Source organism: Anolis sagrei, chromosome 1, assembly GCF_037176765.1.
Source record: "Anolis sagrei isolate rAnoSag1 chromosome 1, rAnoSag1.mat, whole genome shotgun sequence".
In the NCBI taxonomy this organism is placed as follows: Eukaryota; Metazoa; Chordata; class Lepidosauria; order Squamata; family Dactyloidae; genus Anolis; species Anolis sagrei.
Window position 1 is genome coordinate 291,793,296 of NC_090021.1, and position 19,563 is coordinate 291,812,858.

The window sequence follows — 19,563 nt, forward strand, 5'->3', positions numbered from 1 at the left end:
CAAATGATGCTAAGGTTATAAAGGATTTATTATCTTGGAAAGCTGAAATGAAGAAGGAATTCATACTGCAGCCACCTGTTCTTTTAGCATATTTGTCAGATTTTCAAATAGCCTTACACTTCTGGATAATGCTTTTCAGGCCCATAGGGGATATGATAGTTCGGATACAAAAGGGCTTTGCATTGTTGAAGAAAGCGTATTTTGACTTTCATGGTTCACTCCATTCAGTAGGATCTCCCAACTCTCTATGTAGCATATTAATGTGGTGGGAAAGACAGCTGCCTTTGTACATCAATTTCTTCATTCAACTACGGACACGTAAATAAAAAGATTTGTATAAATGTTGTTGGTTCGGGCTAATGAGGTTAGCACTGGGGTATAATTTATCAAGGGGATGGAATCTAGATTCACTTGACTTGATGATGTAATTCTATTTGCAGATGTGGAAAATTGAGCATTGTAATCGTGTAGTAATGTTCCATGGTAGTTAATAGACTGAACTGCGAACAAATGATTCCCTAGCTGAAATCTCAGCTTTGCTGTCATCTCATTTGTTAGCATTAGATAAGATACCCACAACTGGCTCATGTGTATTACAGTGGCAATAATACTTATCTACTTATCATGTTGTTTTAAAGATGCACTCTAAATGTATATAGTTAATGTTATTCTAACAGTTGAAGTATGTATAAAATCATTCTATTTCTGTAATTTGTTAAAATTAAATACACATTTTTCATCTTTGCGAAACATAACTAAATAAAAAGCTTAATGGTTTGACCCACACTTGTGTTCATCAGAGTTCTATTTGTGGTGGTCTAAAGGAGGTGATGTGAGAACTTTATCTAATCCCTCCTTCCTTTGCAGGCTCCAGAATCACATCCTAGCCCATGAATTCTGAATCAGGTTTCCCTGGAGCCCTAGGGTTCAACAATCTCTCTGTGAGAGATCATGAGTGGAAAAAATTAGCTCAAGATACAGGAATTTTTTATGCAGAGATTCACTAAAATGTGAAAATTATTTCAAAGATTCAAGTTGAAGGACACACCAGAAAAAACATGCATTGTGCTGGAATGGTAATCAGAAAGTTCTCCTCTGTCAGGCAGATGTTTCTGAGGAATTCTATTTCCCTCAATAAATTGAAGGCACTCTTCTTTTTCTAGAGTGGAATCTGATTCAGGGATAAGTCCAATTTTTACAACAGTAACACTGATTTTAATTAACTGCTGCTGTTTAATTGTTATCTAGGACCAGGGAGGTGATGTACTCAACTGTCCATCATTCTGCAGGCGGTTTAAACAGTGTCCACTTTTGGGCAAGTAAGGAAGCAGTAACATGGTTAATGTAAGGGAGAAGCCACTGGTTCCAAGCAACCGATCTCATGAATGTCTAGTTTTGGTGCCTTCAAACTATAGGAGGGGTGGCTTAGAAAATAACCCTTGGAACCAGTCTCTCCCTCCTCCCATGGTTTTCCTATTCCCATCATTGCTGTCAGCTTCCTTTTGTTTCACAGCTGCTGCCACCTCCCCCCATTGTCTGCATAGCAATGCCACCAGAGCTGGAGGTTCTTGGCTCAACAGGAAAGTATAAGAAATGCCACTTTGAAAACCACAGTATTATGCACAGAATACAAACAGTTCCTTTACCTTGTAGAACAGGAGAATAAAGTTGATGGCAAATGCAACAAAAAGTGCAAGAAATCGCAAATTGTAGAAATTTCTGGCCAAACAGTGCTGTAAATGCAAAGTATGTTGTTACTTTTTAAACGAATACAAGACAAAACAGGTAGATAAACAAAGGCAATCCAAATATTGCAAAGCTTCTATTTTCAGACACAACAACAAGCACCAGTTTCTCTTTCCTTTAGTTTAGATTTCTTTCCTTTAAGTGTTTTGTTTATGTTATTTCTTTCTATTATAATTGCTGCCTCTGTTCACCAAAGTCCTAGGAGATGATATTTCAAGATGTGAAAAAACTGTTACTTGATGTTGTTATGACATGAGAAAAAGGGTTAACTTACCAACATTTTTGTCTGATACACTTCCAGCACTTTAAAAAAATTAGCCATAACTGCATCAGGTTTCTCTATTCTTTGCCCACGCCTTCGTTTTCTTTTCTTGGATTCTTCAACTTCCAAATTTTCAGAGTAGACATCATCCTTTATTTTATCTTGTTTCTCACCATTCTCAATGCTACAAGAATGAGATATCATTGAAGGGAATAAAGCTTCAAAGTTGCCTACGAATATGAGAGTAAAGACAACTTAATCCTGACAATTAAAGGTTGAAGAGGCATAGGAATACATGGAGCTGCCTCTGAAGAGTGCCTAGAAACTTCAGCTTGTCCAAAAAGCTGCAGCCAGGTTGTTAACTGGAGCTGGCTATAGGGAGCAGACAACACCCCTGTTGCAACAGTTCCACTGGCTGCCAGTCTGTCTCTGAGCGCAATTCAAAGTGTTGATTATGACCTTTAAAGCCCTAGACAGTTCACACCCAGGATATTTAGCTGACTGCATCCCCTTGTACGAATCAGCCCATGCCCTGAGATCTCCAGGAGAGGTCCTTCTCTTGGTCCCACCTCCATCTCAAACTCAGTTGGTGGGAACGAGAGAGCAGGCCTTTTCAGTGGCTGCCCTTCGACTGGAACTTGCTGCCCAGGGAAGCCAGGATGGCCCCCTCCCTTCTGTCCTTCAGCAACAGCCTAAAACCTTCTTATTCAGACAGGTTTTTAAAGAGCAAGCCAGAAGATGCTATGATTTTTTTTTTTTAGTATTGAATATGTTTTAATGGATTTTAACTGTGAATTTTAATACTGTTATATTTAATTCTGTTTGTGCATTTGTATATTTTAAATTATGTGGTCATAATTTTAAATGTAAGCCACTTTCAGTCTCCTTCAGGAGAGATAAAGAAGGATATAAATAAACATAATAAACATAATAATAATAACAACAATAGATGGCACTGGGTGTCAGGATGTGTTTGTTCAAGCTTAGGTCAACAAAAGCTGAAGTCCACTCCTTGACAATTGGGAGTGATTTACTGAAGGCCGATAAGGGCCATCTGGACAAAGGGGGGAGAAACTTGGATGATGGTACATGTTCTGTGGGAATGGAATGTAACTGGTAGAATAGATAAGAAAGGGGTGTGTGGAGTAGATAGGTGAAATACCACAGCTTTGGCGGGAAATAGTTAGAACTAGCTTTCGCTTTGCTTTGGATAGATTTAATAATAAATGTGTCCAAGGAATCTCCTTGTGAGCTTATTTTTATTCCAAAATCTGCCAAGAGCTGACACTGGATGAATATGAACAAAATGGGAATAAGTTTCAACAAAAAAAAAATGCAATGTGATGGACAATGGGGCAAAAATATCCTAACGTCATATCCACTGAGAGGTGCTAGACTTACGTCAACTAATAATGAAAAAAGATTGCAGAACAATGGTAACAGTGAACAGCTCAATGAAACATCAGTTCAAGTGGCAGCCGTGAATGATGAAATATATAAATTAATAATTAAAAACAAGATTGGGTAAATTCTCCTATTGTAAATCACAGTGGCCTTTGTATTATGATATCTGTGGAAAACTTTTATAGTATTAAAAATGCAGAAAAAGCAGCCAAAATGATCTGAGGGTTGAAACAAATTTCCTATAAGTCAAGACCAATATATTTAGACCTTTTTAGTTTAGTAAATAGCTGCTAAATGCAGAGAATGATTTATGAAATTATTAATCGTATGAAGAAAAAAGGGACACACGCTATTCTACTCTCAACACAACCAAGTCCATCCATCAGGTTTGGCAGTAGGATTAGAATAGACAAAAGAAATACCACTTTATATGTAGAACTGATTTCAGTTCACCCAGCTTATTATGCCAGGCGAAGGCATGACTAATACAGCAAAAGTACATATAATTGATTCAAAGAATTGCTTGTAATGAGATAACAGTGAATAGCTTTAAAAAGCTTTCAAATAGTGGTAAGGAAAGTGCAGCATTTAACCTTCACATGTCCCACCAAACAGGGGATGCAGGGAGGGTTTACAATGGTTTCCTTTGGCATCTTTCACCCTCACAGAGATGTAGACTGGAAGGTGGGTTTCTGGTAAGAAAAAGAGTCCAGGGAAAGCTGAATTGCCCTGTGGTTTCCCTATAAAAGATGGGGACAATTTTTAATGAAACCAAAATAAAATAAAAAATTGAAAAAATAAACCTGAGGTTCAGTATACGGCGGGTATGGTCTTTCAAGGTCACTGGGAGAGTTGATAGAGCCCTCCAAGCCTGGCTCTTGCCTACCCCTAACTCAAAAGGGTACTAGTAAAGTAGTTGCACTATGTAGCTATAAGACCTAAATAGACACTTCATGTTCCAAGATAATGTTCATCATAGCACTGTAATAATTTGATACTGCAATTTGACCCAGTTAAAATAGTTGATCGTGTTACCTCTTGGTTGATAGTTTGTGATTTGATTTGTTTTGAGTATGCTCAGTTCTTGTGGGTTTTTTCGGGCTATATGGCCATGTTCTAGAGGCATTTCTCCCGACGTTTCGCCTGCATCTATGGCAAGCTTCCTCAGAGGGTGAGGTCTGTTTTGAGTATGATTTGGAGATCACTAAACGCAATGATAACTGGAGAAAAAAATCCCCTTTTAAAAAAACATCTTGGAACTAGTTTTATTCTTTGAGGACTAGTTTTCTCCTATCACTAGATAAAGCTAACCTGTTGATTTTCTTTGTTTAATCCAGCAGCTAAAATGATCTTCAGTACTGTAAATGAAATACTGCCTAATTACTTTGTGTTTTCCACTGTCAAAGGAACTTGTCTGCTTCATGCAAAATGGAAGCAGTTCTGACTTTACAGGGAAGCTTTGTGTTTTCAAAATGGGAAATCAAACTACTATTTTTCCAGCTCCCAAAGAGCTTATTATTGTCATATAATCTATTTTGAAGTTTGAAGACTTTATCTCCTCATAAAATCCACATGGTTTAAAGATAAACCTCTTTTTCCTGTTTTTTTGGGGGGTGGGTTGCCAACATTTTGTCTGATGAAACCAGGCACATTTTTTGTGCATTTAGTGCAGAAGGAAAACTAATTGTCTTAGAAATTTGTCAGCCAATATGGAAAACAAAATAATGCTCCACTGATTGGAATCTCTTAATATACATGCCAATCTCCAACAAAAGGGAACCAGGAATAGCAGTAATCACATGGTCATTGCATGCAACCAAAGTGCTCGAAATACTTCAATATAGGCAGTCCCTGAGTTATGAACAAGATAGGTTCAGTAGTTCTGTTCTTAAGGTGAATGTATATGTAAGTCAGAACAGGTACATTTTAAGTGTAAGTGTGGACTTACACATATATCTAGAGAGAGAGAGCACCCCTGTAATATTGCATAGAATCATAGGATAATAGAGTTGGAAGAGACCACATGGGCCATCTAGTCCAACCCTCTGCTATGCAGGAAAGGCACAATCAGTACCCCTGACAGATGGCCATCCAGCCTCTGTTTAAAAGCTTCCAAGGAAGGAGCTTCCACCACACTTTGAAATAGAGAGTTTCCCTGTTGAACAACTTGTACAGTCATGAAATTCTGCTGACTGTGCCTGTTCAGTAGACTTTGCATTACTTTATGTCCCTGTCACAACTGGGTTTTGAAATTTTTGGGCTTTCATGGAAACAAGGACTGATAATAAAGCTTCAGTGGAGACACTTTTTTCCAAGATAACTCTTACAGGAGTGAATTTCTCTTCCTATGGACAGATTTCCTCCCACTTCCTGTTATCTCACTCCTGTTTGTATGTAGGAGTTGTGTGTTAGTTAGAAGTGTGTAACTTGGGGGGGGGGTCTGTCTGTACAGCATTTTACCATGTATGAAGCTAAAAGACCCAGATGAACAAGGTGGATTCAGGAAAGGAAGTGGCACTAGGGATCAAATTGCAAACATATGCTGGATAATGGAGCACATCAAAGAATTTCAAATGAAAATCAACCACTGCTTCAAGGATTACAATTGGCCTTTCACAACTGCAGGTGTATTCATGAGAAAAGGAGAGGAGTGAGGAGGTTAATGGCTGGAAAGGATTTGAAAATTTAGTTGGCTCTACTTGAAGTACAGGAGATTAAAGGAAATGTTAGAATAAAGAGGAGTGAGGAGGTCAATGGGTTAGATGGGGTTTAAAAACTACACTGCTTTGTTGGAAGGACAGTACACTGAGGGGAGATTGCTTGGGAAAAGGTAGAGTAGGGCAAGGAGATTGACGGTACAGAAGTATTTTTAATCTGGCTGGTGTTATTGGAAGAACAGGAAATTGAGGGTGAATTGTGTTGTTCAAAACTGGATGCAGTGTTCCAGGTGAGGTCTGGCCAAAGCAGAATAGAGTGGTGTTATTATTTTCCATGATCTAGACTCTGTCTTTCTACTGATGCAGACTAGAATTTTCTTGCTGCTGCATCATACTATTAACTCAGATTCACTTTGTGGTCTACTAAAACTCATAGATTCCTTCCTAGGAATAAAGCGCAAAGATAGGCATTAAAAAGCAAAACAAAAATAAGGACCACAGATTATTTACATAACTTTAAAGCAGGCAGTGAAGACACTGAAATAGTCAAATGATTTATTATAGCTTGGCTAAATCATTAATCAAAATGGAATCTACAGTCAAGAAATCAGAAGACAAGGACTTGGAAGCTTAGCTATTAAGGAATTATACAAGGTCATGAAGTGTAAAGTGAAATACCAAAGTCATCTTTCCAATTTCTATGTATGGTTGTGAAAACTGAACAGCGATGAAAGCCGATAAGGAAGATAAATGCCATTGAACTGTGGTACAGAAGAAGCATTTTATGTATACCATGGACTGCTAAAAAGACAAATAAATGGTTCTTGCAGTAAATCAAAGCTTAAGTATCCCTAGAGGCCAAGCTGGCTAAACTGAAGCTGCCATACTTTCGCCATATCATGAGAAAATGTGATTCATTAGAAGAGATAATAATGCTGGATAAGGTAGAAGGAATGAAAAGAGGAAGACTATAATATAGATGGATGACCCAATAAAGGAAAGCAGTGCCCTGAGTCTATAAGACCTGAGCAAGACTGTTTATGACAGAGTGACTGAGGTCTTTGTTTATAGGGTAACTGCGTTAAATTTGATTTGATGATAGCAACAATTGAGAGAATATCTCAGATTGCATATCAGTTAATTGGATCTTATTATCTCATTTCCTTTGAAATTTGGATTTTAAATTCAAAAAGAGGAAAAAGAGAACATTCACGTAGAATTCTACTCTCTCCTGCCCTCATCTCTTTTTAAAGGAAGCTTGTATTACCTTTATTATTTGCAGAAAGGTTTTAAGCTAACAGCCACTCAACATGCATATTCCATTTGGGTTTGAGATCTGTCTGAACTTAATTCACGGAGGTACACTGAAACATTAAAACAATTATCACAAGAACATATAGCTAAATATAGCTTACTCAGCCTTCTCAGATTCTGTTCTTGTTTCTGATTCATCATCCTTTCCAATTTCGCCTGTCTGAAAAATTTCAGAAGTACCATGCATGTTAATTTTATACAGGACTAAATGTATATATTTTTTTAAAATCAGAAAGTTACAAATATCAAATTATGTAAACTTCTTAAAAAATCAATCAAACACACTGATTATTCTATGAGTGAATTACAACATATCCAGTATTTGATTTAACCGATGGAGGGGGAAAAGGCTCCAATTCAATAGTATGTGAAATGACATGTTGATTTATTTAAAGAAAGGGTAGGCAACTATTGACTCTCCAGATTTTAGTGGACTGCAGTTCCCATGATTCCTTGCCTTTGGCTATACTAGTTAAGGATTGTTGCAAATTCAGTCCAGTAAAAACGGGAGGACCATATATGCCTACTTCTATCTTAGAGATATTATTTCCTATCCTTCCATGTAGTAGTCTTTAAACAAAAATAATCGTAATAATGAAACTAGTTCACACAACATCAGCAGTAGTGACATCAAATTAAAAAACACAAAGCTACAATCCTATGGAATTTTAGATTTAAAATAACCCCGATTCAATGTTGTGGCTTTATTTTGAGCAATCATTAAAGGAAGTAAACTGCACGTTAGGACCACTACTGTAACTAAAATGTGGCTGCTAAGAGCTTCAATTAATATTCATGCAAATATCAAAAAGCTATTGAACAGGCCGGTAGCCAGGATTTTGATTCAGGGGGAGCTGAGTTTGATTCGGGGGGGGGGGGGGGCTGAGTCTGAGTGAAAGAGCATCTACCCTAGCAAACCTTTTGCATCGTTACCCCAAAAACCCCATGCTTATGGGATATATTGAGCATGGTGATCAGATCATGATATGAATAAACATATCAGTTAAAATAATGTACCAGTAAGGCCTTCTCGTGGACCACCATGAGAATTGGGGGGGGGGGGGGGCTGAAGCCCCACAAGCCCCCCCCCCCCCCAGCTACATGCCTGCTATTGAAGAAGGCTTAAGTTGTCACTGTTGCATCATTTTACCCAATGCAGAAGGCTATCTTATGAAAGGAAACAGCATTTTTATCTTCCAAATGGGCCAGGGACTGGGATCATATTTGTAATCCTCCAACTGTCATCCTCCAAACCCAGAAATCTTCCTTGAACTAGCAGTTAATGCCTGCTGATTGGTACAGCTCCATGGACCATTTACCTTGCGTAGCATTAATTTAGCATATCTCCAAATCTGGAGGCACCAGAGAAGGGAAAGGCTTTAGGAAATTATTATCGCAAGGTCATTTAATGCAGGTGATTTATAGAACTAAAATGCTATTGTTGTTGTTGTTGTTGTTGTTGTTATATAATAAATGCTACTATTTAAACAGCAGCCATTTCACTTGCTTTAGCAGATGAAGAAACAGGGAACAGAGTCCAACACACTGTTTTTGCATGAAAGCCGTCATTCTTCGTTGCCCTGAACCATTTCCTTTTTCCAACTGGTCTTTATAAAAATGTGGTCTCCATCCAGGTCAAAGATCTGTGACAGGACTCATAAAAGACAGGTTCCACGCTGCTTCTTTTCCTGGCAGGTTCTCAGCCCATCCAGAATCCTTGTATGACAGGTTGGAGGACCTTGCTAAATGGTGTGGGCTATAATATGAGTGCCAGACAAGGAAGAAGAAGCTGAAAATCCATTTGATGAATTTGCCTTTAACCAGTTTCCAGGATAATATCTTAAGGTCTATCATCTCTGGTGGAAAAAGGTTTTATGCTCAATATTAGCATAAAAAATGTGTATTTGATGTAAGAAGATGTAATGGTTTTCAAGATACGGCTCAGCATACATGTCTCCTGAATATACTTTAAACCAGAATGGTGTATCTGAATCTTTTATTTGACAAGCTAAAAGTTATGCTGACATTTTCATAAATCTTTGAAAACATATAGAGAAGCAGATTTAAAAGTAAAATATTGTGTTACACAGTATACTTAATGTTTTATCTACCTGTGCTTTTTTCTTCTTGTGAACTGCACTTTCCAAAGAAGGAGGCGTTTCAGATCCAATAATATCTGCAATATCCCCAAGGCCAACGTCATGGCCATGTTTTGATCCACTTTCTTTCTTCGTATGAATGCCAAAAATATCAGACAAGATGTCACTTTCTTCTTTTTCATTTTTTACAAATTGAACAATTTCAGCCGTAATGCCATGTTCTGTAACTTCAGCTTTCTCCGATTCTAGGACATCATCATGGATTCCAAATTGTGTCGGATCAGGCATATCTCCTAAAATTTTGGTAACTCTTATATTTTTGGCACCTTCCACTAAGCCACCCCCAAACACAGTGCTCCAAAGAATCTGGAAAATACCCCATATTATAGCGAAAATCATTTGGAAGAACCCTATGAATAGCATCCACAGAAAGGAAAAAAACACTTTCACTAATTCTTTTAAAGTCATCTTTCTCACTTTTCTATACTGTTTTCTTAGATTTTTCAGTCTAATTGTTTTAAGAAACACAGTAGCATTTTTCTTTGCTGTAGCACATGCTAATGCAAAAGCCGAAGCTGATTCAAGAGATTGCTCTTCTTTCTCATCTTCTCCAACTTCCCTCACATAGCAATGTTCATCCTCGTCCTCCTCCTCAGGTCTGTCAGTTGTGTCTGATTCAGAAATCTGAGATGCCAATTGCATTTCAAAAATTGTGTCTTCGCAAAAGTTTACAAAAAGTTCCATTTTTTCTTGTTCTCCACCTTCATTTACAACATCAAAAATAAACTGACGCTTTGATTCTTTAACTTGGGGCTTTTCCCACTGTGTCCGACTAGATTCACTGATCTCAAAATAAACCCGTTCTATCTTCTTGGCACCTCCCATTATTTCAATGCGTCCCAGGTAAGGTTCAAAATAATTAAGAACACTTCCTGCTGGATCTAACAAAGTTTGAAGCCGTGAATCATTTGGCATATGTTCTGAAAGGTTTGTTAAGAGTACTGCCACGTTAAATCCAATATCTTTGGCTGGCTCATGGAATCTTTCAACAAAGTCAGCATAATTAAACATGTCATTTTCATCTGTTTCTGCACAGGACAACAGGAACTCAATCTCTGATTGTGTATATTGCTTTTGACCTTCCATGGCTTTCTGGAATTCCTTCTTTGAGATTACACCTTTACTTTCTGGATCATACTCTTTGAATGCTTCAGAACTTGTTAGATCTTTCAGCTTGAGAAACATGTCAAAGAACTTCAAGATCATTTCCACATTGCTAGATGACTCGACCAGAGTGTCCACCATCTGTTTTCCAATTGTGCCATTTACGACATTACCTATATTGTAAGTTTAAACACTGTTATTTAGTTATTCAAACACAAAGTATGATAATTTAATACACATGTTTGGAATTGTTCTTTTTCTCTCAATTTATTTAAATGTTTAATACCAAATTTCAACATACAGTAGAGTCTTGCTTATCCAACATAAATGGGCCGGCAGAACATTAGATAAGCAAAAATGTTGGCTATAAGGAGGGATTAAGAAAAAAAACCTATTAAATGTCAAATTACATTATGATTTTAAAAATTAAGCACCAAAACATCATGTTTTACAACAAATCAACAAAAAAGTAGTTTAATACATGGCAACGTTATATAGTAATTACAGTATTTACGAATTTAGCACCAAAACATTGCAATCTATTGAAACAGCTGTGGCTCCAGGCAGGAGGCAGACTGTGTTGGATAATACAGAACATTGGATGACCAAAGATTGGATAAGGAAGAGTCTACTGTAATTATATGTCTTATATTATGCATATTCGGGATTTTAAATTACCAAATTGAATGACAACAATGAGCTTAGTTAATGTCAACTACATTAAATTCTGGTTTGTTGACCAGAGTAAAGAACATACAAACATACACATAAAATTAAGACTAAGTTTCATTTTTTTCCAAACATTATAATGATGTTTGAATTTTATTGCAATGGAAAGAACTACTACAAAAAATAAAAATAAAAATCAACCTTCAAGTAGTGACAACAGCATCACCACCATATCCTTCAGAAGATCCAATAGCTCCTTCAGCAGTTCAATTTGGCTGGAATCCTACAGAACAAACAATATAATCTTTTTTTTAAAAAAAACGAAGACCACAATAACAAATCAATACAAAGTTAGGTCCTTTTGGTTGTCACTGTCCCTCCTCAGTCTCATTATGCTCTTGCTTCCATGTCCTAACTGCATTTCCTTTTACATCTTGCTTGTTTCTCCTTTCTTTCTCTGTCAATTATCATGCAATTTCTTCCTCTCTTCATTCCTCTTCCATCCTAATCTTCGCTGCTTTGTTTACTTCTTTTTCTTACAGCTAGCTTTTGTTTTCATTTTTATTTCATAATCACTCATCTGATCCCACTTTCTATTCCCTTAAACTGCATCTTGTCTGTCCACCTTGTTTTTATTTATTTATTGCTCAAGACTGTTTCTGGCCTCTGTCCCCTCTATTCCCTTACTTTATCTATATCCTACTTTTCTCCTGAATGGGACTCAGAGCAACTTACAAGACCAATTATAAGTGAGTAACAAGAACTACACCAATCATGCCTTTATTTCACCTTTTCATTTTACCTTTACCATATAGTCTATGTTCAGCAAAATTGCACCATAAAATTTACCTGAGAAAGTTTCATTTGCATGTTAGCAAAAACATGAAGAAAGCCAACAACTGCATCCCACAATCTGCTGTGAGCTAGGCTCTGTTGGTTTCCAATACAAGGACCCTAAATTCAAGGGAACATGTTAAAAATTAATTTTATTCATCTATTCCAGTAACCCAAGAAATAAATGAACATGTTCATGAAGTACATCGGCCATCACAAAAAGTTATTTACACATTTCTATATATTCTACACTAATTCTATCAGGAAGGTTTCAAAGACGTTTGTATTCATTAAGGTACATGAGAAGCAGAATGGAAGTGGTACAAAAAGGAAACAGAAATGTGGAGAGCTTTGAAGATATCTACCAAGAAGAAAGCAAGATCCTTTGTATGTTGTATACAGAGGCAGCCCTAAGTAATTTTCAATAGTAAGCAAACAGTATAGCTCCTTCAGCAGCAATCATTGATATATATTTTCTATTCATCATGGGAGTTCTGTGTGCCATATTTGGTTCAATTCCATCATTGGTGGAGTTCAGAATGCTCTTTGATTTTAGGTGAACTATACACCCCAGTAACTACAACTCGCATATGTCAAGGTCTATTTTCCCCCAAGAGCGCCTCAAGAGCACCCCTGGGCAAAATCAACTATACTGCGAATGCTTACTTTGCATAATGGGTTGAGCCGCCCCTGGTCGTATAAATAAGAACTGGACTGAGCACTCTAGGATGGTTTTTTTTCATGACAGCTTGACTAAATAGCATGGATTAGTTCCAAACCCCTCATCTCCATTACTAGCCACATCAAAATGTGTTTCTCAGACCCAATAAACAATTGAACTGAAAGAAGATTGATTGGAAGCCTTCAGAAGATATGCTTTTCTCATACACATATTACTATATATGATAGAGAGAAAGAAATGCTACGTACTTGAATATATTCAGTAAGTGAATTAAAAATCTGCTTGGTGACAGCTAATGCTTTAGAGAAGTTACGTTGTCCAGATTCATCAATTACATCTTTTCCAGAGTAGTACCAATAGAAGTCACTGATGGATTCCTAAGAATAAGGAAGATTATTTTTCCACTACATTTTTGTTGTTATAACAACCACACAATATCTCATAGAGATATTTTCAATACTGGATGGTTGCATTGTGCACCTTCAAGTTATCTGTTGACTTATGCCAACTCCATGAATTTCCCAATGCAGTTTTAGGCAAGGAATACTCAGAGGTAGTTTGTCATGTCTTTCTCTGGAATATAGCCTACTACAGCATGGTGAATTCAACAGCAGTCTCCCATCCAGGTACAAACCAGGCCTGTCCTTGCCTATCTTCAAAGTTCAAACAACATATGTACTATATAATATCCTGTATATGTATGTGTTGTTGATAGTTGTTAATCATGATGATGGCAACATATTTATATAGTCCATGATGATAATATTTATGTAACATCTGAATACTGAGTGCTAGTAGTTAAAGAATAATTCTCAGACTCAGTAAATAAAGATTATAAAGGAGCATGAAATAAATATATATACTATTTTCATCCATGATATAGAACCATAAAATATCACAACTGCTTGACTTTCAGTTCAAGGTAGTTTATGGTTTGTATTAAACCAAATCAGCTTAAAATAATATGTAAAATATCCAGAAGAGCAGAAGTACATGGTAAATAAATAAAACCTAGAGCTATAAAAGGGTTGAGGAATTTTAATTCTACTTCCAAACACAAAGGCAAATATGATTAGGAACAGCATTTCACAATCCAAGTATCACTGCAGAAAATTCCCCACAGTGAAAATTATCTTCCCAGCTTTTGATGGCTATACCTAATAGTGTTAGTTGATCTATCAATCAACAAAGTAACCCTTTCAAAGAGGAAAAAAAATCCTGTTTGGCATGGTGGTTCATCTGCATTTAGTTAGTGTAAATACAGTGGGTCCTTGGTATCTACTTGATTTGGTTCTGGGACCTTCCAGGGATACCAAAATCCATGGATGCTCAATTTCCACTATAAAAAAATAGTGTAGTAAAATAGTGTTCCTCATAGAAAATAGAAAAGTCAACATTTGCGTGCACACACACATAATTTTATAGCATTATTTTAAAGACTCTGGTACTTTATTCACAATGCCACAACCATTTCTCAAAAGTTGCCTCCCATATTTCAGTTTTTCCTGGCTGATGTGGACTGATGTGATTGTTGAGCTACATATCTAAACACTTTTGTCCCTGCTTTTGTATATTAAATAAATTGAAAGTTTGGTCAATAAGCTGCCGTTTCTTTATTCAACAGGCATTTCCCTTATTTATTTCTCACAGCCACTGCAGATACAAAGGAAAAATAGTACTTTTAAATTTATATACTCATTCACTCAGTTTCTGGAGCTGGAATGGAGAACAAATGGTCCCACTGATGCGAACCATTGGCTATGTGGACTAGGTTAATAGAAGATAAATAAACACTTATAGAAGCATATATGCTTCTTCATTCTATAACTCAGGCATATATTATCTCCATTCCACACCGAAGACTCAGAAATAGTCCTGTTTCATATATAGTGACAGATGTCCGTCTCTCTCCCCCCCCCCCCCCCATCTAAGAGTCATGATTCAACTACCTCACTTACCTGAAGACGTAATAGATAGTCAACTGTGCTAATAATAATATTCACTGTTGTGGTATTGCCCATCTGAGTACGTAAATAATTCTGAAAATCTGAAAGGAAAATTAAGTTTAAAAATAAATGCATAGAATACAAAACATTCATAAGATGTTCATATGGATATAAAAACTGAAAATAATTGCTGGATTGTGTTTGTAGATGAGAGATACTTCTATAGTATTGCAGTTAATGGAATTGCAAAAAAAAATGTAAGCAAGGGTAGGCCTATAAATATTGGTGTATTTGTTCTCCTTGTGAGAAGATTACAAAAGTGAGATTTTAGGGACTCTGATGTGTCTGGAGAGCCACTGCTGACAGAATCACAACTTGATTTCTAAATATGAAATGTCATATTCAAACTTTTTTTTGAAAATACTGTATCACCTTGTTTTAAAAAAGTGAATTAATTCTCTTTCCTGGAGACCTGAATGTTGATTGAAATAAAAAAAAAGTTATGAACAGTATATTCCTTACAGTAAATCCAGTAAATTAATGAAACTTATTACAGACCACTTACCATTGTTATGGCCTTCACATAGCAGTTGTAAAAATCTAAACAGATCTTTAGTAAACTCATCATTCTGTAGTACTTTCTCACCTTGAAAATACACAGTACAATGAATTATGTAATCATCAGTAACCTTTTAAACATGCAGAACAAATAGTTTTCCCACAGCATCCTTCAAACTAAGTGATTTTAATAAAAAAGCAATACTGTAAGCTGATTTACAGTAATTTTTAAAAAGAAATGTATTGGGAAGAATGATAAAACGAACTATGAAACAGAAAAAGCAAAACCAAAATATTTAGCACTCCAAAGCATTCATGATCAAAACTACAGGACTAAAGTTCTAATAGGAAATGGTTAGTTATTATCAAACCATGCCTTAAATATGAAAGACACTTCTTTAATTAAGCATCAAATTGTTTCTCCAAGCTCAACACGCAACTGGTTGCAGACCATGAAACTAAACCTAAAAGATGTCTGGAAAGATGCAATTAAAGAAGATTTCTTTCTGTATTTGCAACACACAATAGCATCAAAAGCTGTAAACCCAAACGTACCACGCTCACGTACGATGACTGTGGATTAAAGAAAAATAATAAGAATATAGCATAAGCAAGTTATAATTTACATGAAATCTTTTGTTTAACTGTTTCTTTTGGAAACTTGAAAAGGGTAAGACCTTATTACGTCATCAGTTTAATGAAATTATCAATAAAGAAATCTTTGGAAAACTGACAATTTTGGTGTTAAAAAGGGAGAAAATGAAATGTAAACCTTATGTGATCTAGAAACATTGCATTTATTATACTTACGTGTTCCTTCTTCAGTAACCATCCCAAGGCCTTCTGCTTTATTTTGTCTCTCAAAGGCATTCAAGTCAAGAACACTTGAGCAAACAAAGAAAAAGGCAGTTGAGAAAGGATTGCTGTATCTAATAGCAACAGAGAGACCATGAACTGCTTGAATACATTTAAAATAAACAAAACATCCAAACTGTTGAAATGACTTCTAGAGGTTTACAAAAGGATATTCCTGAAAGCTGAAACTTTAAGTTCACTGAAGTCAGTGATAAAAGTTTCACTGACCTCAAAAGAGTTCAAACTAGCTTTACAGTATACCATGTGTTGATACTAGGGCAAGCAGAGTATGAATATGGTGACATGAAAATAAACCTAGCATGCCTTTCAGAAGTCTAGTCATACTCAGGATAGATTTTGGACTAAATGGGATTTCGAGTCAAAATTAGAGCAAATCCATTCAAGAAACTGCTTATCAGATTGTTGATATTTATTTATTTATTTATTTATTTACTTCAATTCTACCCCGCCTTTCTTGACCCCAGAGGTGGCTTGCAAATATAATCAAAGAAGTAAGGATGTTATGGCAAAACCCCATTTAGGTGATATTGTGCCATGTAATAGACATCACTTTTGCTTTGAAATGGTCAGTTATGGAATAAGTCCTACATTTGGGCCATGTTGGATGGATGTTTAGATTTGTGCCTAAAGAACTGATAAAGCACCTCATCAGATAGGGTTATTTTAGCATCCTAGGACACTTCACCCCTTCTGGAGGACTGATGAGCTTGCTGTCCATCAGACAACGCAAAGGAACTTCCGGTGGAAACCCCACCTCCAACTGGGATCAAAGCATCTCTAGATGCTTCCCCAGCAACAAGGGAGCCTTCCTATGTTGTGATGGCTCCAATGAAGCCAGCACAAGGCTTTCTTGCAATGGCAATGTGATGGAGAAACTGTCATTGAAAGGGAGCTGCACACGGGGCGACAGATTTACCCCGCTGCTCCCTCTTTTCTCCCCAGAAACCCAGCGAAGCAGGACGCTTCACCAGGGCTTTATGATGAGGTCATTAGACTTGCTCTGACCTTGCCTATGCAACTCCTGTTCACAACACAGCTTGGAACATTAGGTTTGACCATTGGTTCAATAATGTTAAATATTTTAAATTGCAACTCCATTTTTTTGCCACTAATCACTGAAATAGATTAACAAGTCAACTGATAGTTCATGAACACTTTAAAACTATCATGACTAAATTATCATAACCATTGTTGATCTTTGGGGCACACTTTATCATTGCCACCTTCAGAAGTGCTCTTTTTAATAATTTCAAAATTGCCCTTTTGACTTCTGAATTTCCTCCCCCTCTAGATGTCAACAATCATTGCCTGGATATACTATTTAACATTGGAAAAGTGTTACATTGCATCTTACCATTAGTTTTCTAACACCTTTGAATCTCTCTTGTCTTCTTTCTACCTTCCACCCCTGACAGCATGTATGCTACTCACTTGTCTTTCAAGTGCCTTGTTAAATATTAAAACGATACTGTTTTAAATATTAGTAAAGTACAAGATGTTAATTTCAGCTGAAGGGCACAAGTCCATTGCAAGTGCAGCAATCAGTGCATCGTTCATTTGAATCAAATAGACTTTTTGGGGGTAAATCTTTTTCAAAAGCAAAAAAAAAACACAAAAAAAAACAGGCAGGGATGAGATGGTGTGAGTTTAGCTCACTGTACTTTTGGCTACCAGCTCCCACCTCATCAAATCCTGCAATATTTGATCAACTAAAGAAGGAGTGGATAAGAAGCAGAATGGGAAGTGTGGGAGGGAAGCAGGGTAAGAGAGAGAAGAGAGAGGGAAGAACCTAGGAAAGAAGAAGGGGGCAGTGAGACTTTCCACTAAACTATCCAAATGCCCAGCACTCTCTAGAAATTAAAAAAAACACTCTGAAGTATTTCAAAGACATTCAATGAAATTTGCTTCTGAGTAGTCACATAGATAGCATGAGTATAGAATTCTTTGACTCCAAACCAACAGCTCAACAAACTCCTCAAATCAAGAGATGGATTGAAACCGGACAAGGGATGAACAGTAGGGGGAGAGAAAATGAAAGAAATAATTTCATTTAAACACACACGCCTAGTACTGTGTGAAAAACACCACACTGAAGGATTGCAAATATGTTCATTGTATCTCACCTCAAATAATATAAGCAATATCACACATTGTAAAATAATGTATAATAGGAATTAGAACAAAGTCAATAGAGGAAGATTACTGAAGAAAGCCTCAACATGTCCCTACTCTTCCAGAAAGATTTATAGGCTACAGATGTATGGCAGCATAAAGTGTCTAATATTCTGCAAGTACTAAATATGATCAAGAAGAAAATAAATGGCTCCTCCATTCCATTCCATTGTATACCATTCCATAGCGGTGCTTATCTTTAAATATCTGAAAGAGTAAGCATTAAAGAGAACTTCCTGGTGATAAGACCTGTCAACAGTAGAATGCAGCTGCCTTGGAATATTGTAAATATTTTTCTTAAATAGAAGCAGGATGGTACTCTCTCAAGAGTGCTTCAATTGTGTATTTCTGCATGACGTGCAGTTGGATTGGATAGCTTTTCCAGTTCTATGATTCTACAATTCTAATCAATTTGTTAGTGGACAGTTCACCACTATTTTCACCATTATTAGGGAGATCTAATTTGTTGAGCCACATTACTAAAGAAGAAATCTAATGAGTGAATTAACTAGATATTTCCAAGCTTTGGTTCACAACATTTTCATCCAGAGGTGGCATGTATAAAATAACTGTCCAGTGTGTTTGTGCAAATGTGAACTATGAATCAGTTAAAAGTAAGACTGGTTTGTGTTTTACCTGCAAGATTGCATTAAGCCAGATAGAGACTGAAAAAATCCAGCATCTTTTTTCTCCTTCAGATAATCCAACATTTTCTGAAAAGGAAGAGTTGAAGGAAATTATCATTGTAATCGGCCAGAGAGTTATATGACAAAACTGAACTGACCAAAAAGCATATTTGTTTAGCTTTACATGAATTTTACTTTGACATATGAAGAAAAGACAAAATTGCCTTATTTATTCACTCTTCTGAAACAATCATTTTTTTTCTGAGCAGTAAATCTAAACATAACCATTTCTCAAACCATAAATATTAACATACTTAAAATAATATTCTTTCAGAGAAAAGATATATAGGCATAAGGTATGTTTACCTGTTGAACAACTGAGTTACCTCCATTTAGAACAGCAATGCCAAGTTTTAAGGTTTCAACTACCATTGGCCCCATTTCACCTGTCAATCAAAAATATAGCAATTATTACCATATCATTCCAGTAACAGACATTTAAAAATATATCTATTCCACATTCTGCATTGCTGTTAAAGTTGCACAAAGTGAAG

The 19,563-nt window shown here is 36.4% G+C and overlaps 1 protein-coding gene across 1 annotated transcript in view; it reads right to left on the bottom strand.

Moving 5' to 3' along the window:
- The window catches only part of RYR3 (ryanodine receptor 3), a 326,090-nt gene that overhangs the window by 28,430 nt on the left and 278,097 nt on the right, over positions 1 to 19,563 (bottom strand). The window contains exons 81-93 of the mRNA XM_060760068.2: positions 19,376 to 19,455; positions 19,020 to 19,096; positions 16,146 to 16,219; positions 15,891 to 15,908; positions 15,343 to 15,423; positions 14,790 to 14,878; positions 13,080 to 13,208; positions 12,165 to 12,269; positions 11,517 to 11,598; positions 9,495 to 10,819; positions 7,485 to 7,543; positions 2,021 to 2,192; positions 1,647 to 1,733 (exon numbers count right to left, since the gene is read on the bottom strand). Of these exons, the coding sequence (XP_060616051.2) occupies positions 1,647 to 1,733; positions 2,021 to 2,192; positions 7,485 to 7,543; positions 9,495 to 10,819; positions 11,517 to 11,598; positions 12,165 to 12,269; positions 13,080 to 13,208; positions 14,790 to 14,878; positions 15,343 to 15,423; positions 15,891 to 15,908; positions 16,146 to 16,219; positions 19,020 to 19,096; positions 19,376 to 19,455 (2,378 nt within the window). The remainder of the gene's footprint in view (positions 1 to 1,646; positions 1,734 to 2,020; positions 2,193 to 7,484; positions 7,544 to 9,494; positions 10,820 to 11,516; positions 11,599 to 12,164; positions 12,270 to 13,079; positions 13,209 to 14,789; positions 14,879 to 15,342; positions 15,424 to 15,890; positions 15,909 to 16,145; positions 16,220 to 19,019; positions 19,097 to 19,375; positions 19,456 to 19,563) is intronic.